At 36.0% G+C, this 5702-nt stretch overlaps 1 protein-coding gene across 1 annotated transcript; it reads left to right on the plus strand.

The window, feature by feature from the left end:
* Nucleotides 1-659: 659 nt before the first annotated feature.
* Nucleotides 660-2049, plus strand: Osi21 (Osiris 21). The gene is made up of 2 exons (XM_075293860.1): nt 660-1651; nt 1721-2049. Exons 1-2 carry the CDS (start codon nt 879-881, stop codon nt 1827-1829), a joined length of 882 nt encoding a protein of 293 aa, XP_075149975.1. The 5' UTR covers nt 660-878; the 3' UTR covers nt 1830-2049.
* The last annotated feature ends 3653 nt before the right edge of the window (nt 2050-5702 follow it).

The following is a 5702-nucleotide window of genomic DNA, read 5'->3' on the forward strand; positions in this document are numbered from 1 at the left end:
CCAACTAAACATAGACAATTTTTCAGTTCTTGGAAGTTTGATCCAATCTTACCCCGGCCATATCAAAAAGAGATTATCATAAATCACAATAGTAAACGGATTTCTATGGAGATCCTGGAGGGGACTCAGCTGACCACAGACGACAAGAATCTCACATGACTTTACTTGAAGAGGAGAAAACTTATCACACAGCTATACAATTGGGCCAATTCGATTCCCACTTGAAGAAAAATTGTCAGGATTTTACTGGCACCTATGCCCAATACCAAATGGCATTGGTTGTAATATGTCACAAAAGTTTCAGAACTTGCGAAAAATTAAATCGAACACCTTAGTTTACTTATTGCAAAAATCAACGGCACGAAGTTTGGCCGTTACTGAACTAACTTCAAAACAGATAAATCAATTTAATTAAATATTTTAGAAGCGTACGATTAAACACCGAATGTTTAATGGAAAATTATGAAGAAATAGAAAACTAAGTCTATGATTTTGTTTTCGTTTTTTAAGGCATTTCTTTCATACGCTAAGATGAGCAGCATGTTTAAGATGCTTATGAAACACGCCAACATTTTCCATATCATTGATTAGCCAAAGCCAAAGAGAAAATGCTTAATTTATAAAAGCCGGTAGCATCTTTACACCCAGTTACAGTTGCATTTAGAAATCATACAACATCATTTCAAATTTTGGGTTGCTTGGAGGAGAACAAGAGGATAGACATAAAAACGACTCGAGGAATTACTTGTGAAGTGAAAGGATTTTTATAAGAAAACCAAGACGTGCATTTTTAAACACCATAATCCTTGATCTGTTATAAGATCATAGGAATATTGCTAAAGTTAATATACAAACAGAGTTGGAAAACAAAAACCAAAATGAATAATAATAAACGACTGAAATATTTGTTCTTCTTGGCCTGTTGTTTGATGACAAATTTCCACCATGTTCATAGTCATCAAAGGATTCACCGGACAGCAACATCGACAAATAAAATTCCGTCTAACACCAATGCCAGAGCAAGTTCTACGACCACATCATCTTCTTCCTGGCTAGGTCCAGAATTTCAGATTATTCGGCGAGTCTATGATGATTGTCATGTCACAAATGATTTTATGAGTTGCCTGAAACAGAAAGCTCTTAATGGCCTGGGAAGAGCCATCGATCAGGATTCTATTAAAATTTTCGATGGTGTGATCTTGGAAAAACAAAACGAAACGGAAAAGCAAAGTATTCTTGGAGTATTAGCTGATGCCAGAGCTCTAAACAATCTGGCACCTTTGGATAGAGCTTTACTCTCAAAAGTCGATAAACTAGTTCGCACACATGCTCTCAAAGTCGATATGAGTGTGGCCCGTTATGGTGGAGAGGATGGTGGAGGTGGTGGTGGTGGTGGTGGCCATGGAAAAGAAGGAAAACACAAAAAAGACAAGGGCGGTGGCCATGTTAAATATGTCGTAGCCGCTTTACTCACAGCCATGGGAATTGCTGGACCTATAGGTCTTAAAGCTTTGGCCGCCATTGCCGGCAAAGCTTTGGTCATAAGTAAGGTGGCTCTGACCATAGCAAGTATAATTGCCTTGAAGAAACTTTTCTCTCACGATCATCATGAGGAGACCAGTTTTCAGGTTCATGCCGGGGATCATAATAGGTAATTGTGATTTGGTTTTCTTAATTTTTCTATTTGAAAAAACGGCCCCATTTTCTTTTGGATTTTCAGACGAAGCACATATGTCATAAGACCTGTACCAAAAACGGCTGGTATTCCTGCTGCAACTGGTGAGACGCCAGTTGTAGATCCTTATCGTTATTATTACGAATACCATTGATTGTTAAATGCTAAGGTCCACTCATGTCATTTATTAGTTTATCTACTTTAAGTTCTATACGGAAAGAAAGTAATGCAAAATGTACTTGAAAATCTCGCTGTGAGATGAAATCAGAAACAGCTAATACACCAAAGAACTGGAAATTTTACATGAGAAATTTTAGTTGATTTTTCTTATTTTGTAAAAGGAACTGTATTTAATAAAACAAAGAGAATTGAAATTTGTATTCTTGAATAATTAAATTTGAGGGATGGAGGACAACCGGACAGCGGAACGGACGGATAGATTCGCTAGATAGACTCAGAAATTTCACCACGACCTAGAATATATATATATACTTTAGGGGGTCTGAGACCAATATTTCGATGTGTTACAAACGGTATGATAAATTTAGTATATCCCCTATCCTATGATAGAGGGTATAATTAATTTGATAAAAGTTTGAACATTTCGAAGAGATACAAAAAACATTAAACAAACGAACAACATTTGTGGCAGTTTCGCGTGCAGCGGAACCCGCAAATTGTAACTCTTATTTTATTTGCAAGGCGGAAATACTATATAAATACTGCCATCTACGGTGAACATTGAAACTACAGTCTTATACCTATATATTCCTCAGATGTCGCTTTAAATGTGTAAAAAGTCGTTGTTACATATTGCCGTTGTTACACTTCAAAGGCTATTGACAAAACAAAGAGTATACATTTAGGAAGAGATTGCATCAAGTTCGAATCGAAAATTCGACGTTAGTCAGCTTGCATCTTCGAACTTTTTAGGTGCAGCGTTGCATTTCGGGTGTAGAGAATATTAATGTCGTTTGTTTCTTACGAAATTAGATTCGCACTACATTGCCACATACATTTCGCCAACACAGCTTAGCATAGAAAAACCTACCCATATACGATGACAAACAATTAACAGGGGCTATACTAAAGAAATGTTAGTTATGATGAAATGTTACGACCGAAGTTCTCGTTTTAAATTTGGAAATATGTTAATGCCAAAGACAATAAATAAAAAATATATATTTTCCCGCTTGTTCGAAGATGTTTCCAACTCTTAATTTCTTTTTATTTTCATTTTAATGTGTCGAACCAAACGCGTAAACCGAAGATTATAGATTATATATAATCATTGGTAGTGCCAATCTAATTTCGTAAGAAACAAACGACATTAATATTCTCTAAACCCACAATGGAACACTGTACCCACAAAGATACGGAATCCAATGTTGAACGCAGCTCGGAAACTTCGAATTTTCGATTCGAACTTGATGTAATCTCTTCCTAAATGTATGCTCATTGTTTCAAATAGAATCGAATGTCGTATATGAAATTCTTATAGATGGCGCCAAATAACAGCACTTGAAAATTACCCCTAGTGTTCTTATTTGGGGACTCACCAGAGAGATTAAAAATACAAGAGGACGAAACTGTGAAGCGAAACTGCGCCAGTAGGTGGCAGTCATGATCATGCAGTTTTTGTCGGCGCTTCTTTCAAATATCATACAGTTTGCGTCGGCGTCACCAAGTTCAGTTCTCTGTCGACTTTACGAAACGTAAAGAAAATAGGATTTAAAACCTACTTTGTAGTGACTAATGTTCTTTTTTATAAATGTTTTCATTCCATTAAATTTTTTGACAGACAATTTTTAAGTTAAACTGCCGATGCCTTTATGAAGAATTTATCAAAACAGCGCTTCGACCGCTACGTCGGTAATACCAAAGCTGCAGGCATTGTGCGACATCTATACGGTGGACATTTGTTGTTTTTGTAGAAAAGACATTTTCGTCCTATTGTGTTTTTATTCTCTCTGGACTCACAAAACGCATAATTGCCAATTGAATTTCCATAAATTTGGGGATATTTTTTCGAAATCGGTTCAGTAAATCAGATTACATTAAATTCCGTTTTTCTCAAATATTAAGCAAGAAACACAGGGAATCAAATTTTACTCTTTATTCCACAGCAGATAAAAAGGGTGAAAATTTGGGCTAGAAACGGAAAATAGGGTTTTAATTTGCGGAGCCAATTCATTTATAATTTTACTCAGCTTGGCTAAGACATTTTTCGACAATTGTGAAATCATTTTGTTACGGCTCGGGTCTAAATGTTGCCTCTCAACTTTGTTCATAATTGATTTGTATATGCCGTGAATATTGAAACGATGGTAGATACAACAAGTAAGGAAAGTCGGGCGGGGCCGACTATGTTATACCCTGCACCACTTTGTAGATCTAAATTTTCGATACCATATCACATCCGTCAAATGTGTTGGGAGCTATATATAAAGGTTTGTCCCAAATACATACATTTAAATATCACTCGATCTGGACAGAATTTCATAGACTTCTACAAAATCTATAGACCCAAAATTTAAGTCGTCTAATGCACTAGAAACTTCGCAAAAGTTTTTTTATGATTAGCGCTCGATATATATGTATTTGATGATAAGGAAAATTACAGTCCTTTTTACAAGTATTCGACTAAGCAGAGGCGATTTTAAACGGGAAAATGTTGGTATTTTGACCATTTTTGTCGAAATCAGAAAAACATATATATGGGAGCTATATCTAAATCTGAACCGATTTCAACCAAATTGAGCACGCATAGCTACAATGCTAATTCTACTCCCTGTGCAAAATTTCAGCTAAATCGGTCTAAAAAATTGGCCTCTGTGGTCATATGAGTGTAAATCGGGCGAAAGCTATATATGGGAGCTATATATAAATCTGAACCGATTTCAATCAAATTAGGCACGCATAGCTACAATGCTAAATCTACTCCCTGTGCAAAATTTCAACCCGATTGGGCCAAAACTCTGGCTTTTAGGACCATATTAGTCCATATCGGGCGGAAGATATATATAGGAGCTATATCTAAATCTGAACCGATTTCAATCAAATTTTGCACACATAACTGCACTACTAATTGTACTCCTAGTGCAAATTTTCAAACAAATTGGGCCAAAACTCTGGCTTCTAGGACCATATTAGTCCATATCGGGCGAAAGATATATATGGGAGCTATATCTAAATCTGAATCGATTTCAACCAAATTTGGCACGCATAGCTACAATGCTAAATCTACTCCCTGTGCAAAATTTCAACCAAATTGGGCCAAAACTCTGGCGTTTAGGACCATATTAGTCCATATCGGGCGAAAGATATATATGGGAGCTATATCTAAATCTGAACCGATTTTAATCAAATTTTGCACACTTGCACGATTGGACTTAAATTGCGACCTAGACTTTGATCACAAAAATGTGTTCGCAGACAGACGGACAGACGGACATGGTTATATCGACTCAGGGACCCACCCTGAGCATTATTGCCAAAGACAACATGTGTCTATCTCGTCTCCTTCTGTGTGTTACAAACATATGCACTAACTTATAATACCCTGTTCCACAGTGTGGCGCAGGGTATAAAAATGGTAGATTGTTTACTGTTTGGTAGATTGGTAGAATTCCTGGTGTTTTGGTAGCTTTTGCAACATTTCCTACCCAATTAAAAGGTAATTCACAAATTTTCTTTAAAAATAAAATGTTGGCAAAATTTTCTATAGAAATAAAATTTTGACAAAATTTTCTATAAAAATAAAATTTTGGCGAAATTTAGACAAATTTTTCTGTGGACAAGAAATTTTTCTATAGAAACAACATTTAAGCAAATGTTGACTAAATTTACCTTTAGAAATTTTAAGAGACAAGAGCAAGAAAACCACTAACAACATTGTATGCGAGTAGTCTGGGTGAGCCTGAAATAACGGGTTGCCACCATATCCCGACCACACAGTAATTTAGGGCATACAAATACCTTCCAGCATCTTAAGATTCTGATTAAGTTAATATTCAAATGAAAGAAG

This window comes from Haematobia irritans, chromosome 2 (genome assembly GCF_050003625.1).
Source record: "Haematobia irritans isolate KBUSLIRL chromosome 2, ASM5000362v1, whole genome shotgun sequence".
In the NCBI taxonomy this organism is placed as follows: domain Eukaryota; kingdom Metazoa; phylum Arthropoda; class Insecta; order Diptera; family Muscidae; genus Haematobia; species Haematobia irritans.

Coding starts and splice junctions, on each gene's coding strand:
- Osi21 (XM_075293860.1), top strand. CDS start 879: ATGAATAATAATAAACGACTGAAATATTTGTTCTTCTTGGCCTGTTGT. Junction 1,652..1,720: donor CATGCCGGGGATCATAATAG/GTAATTGTGATT, acceptor TTGGATTTTCAG/ACGAAGCACATATGTCATAA.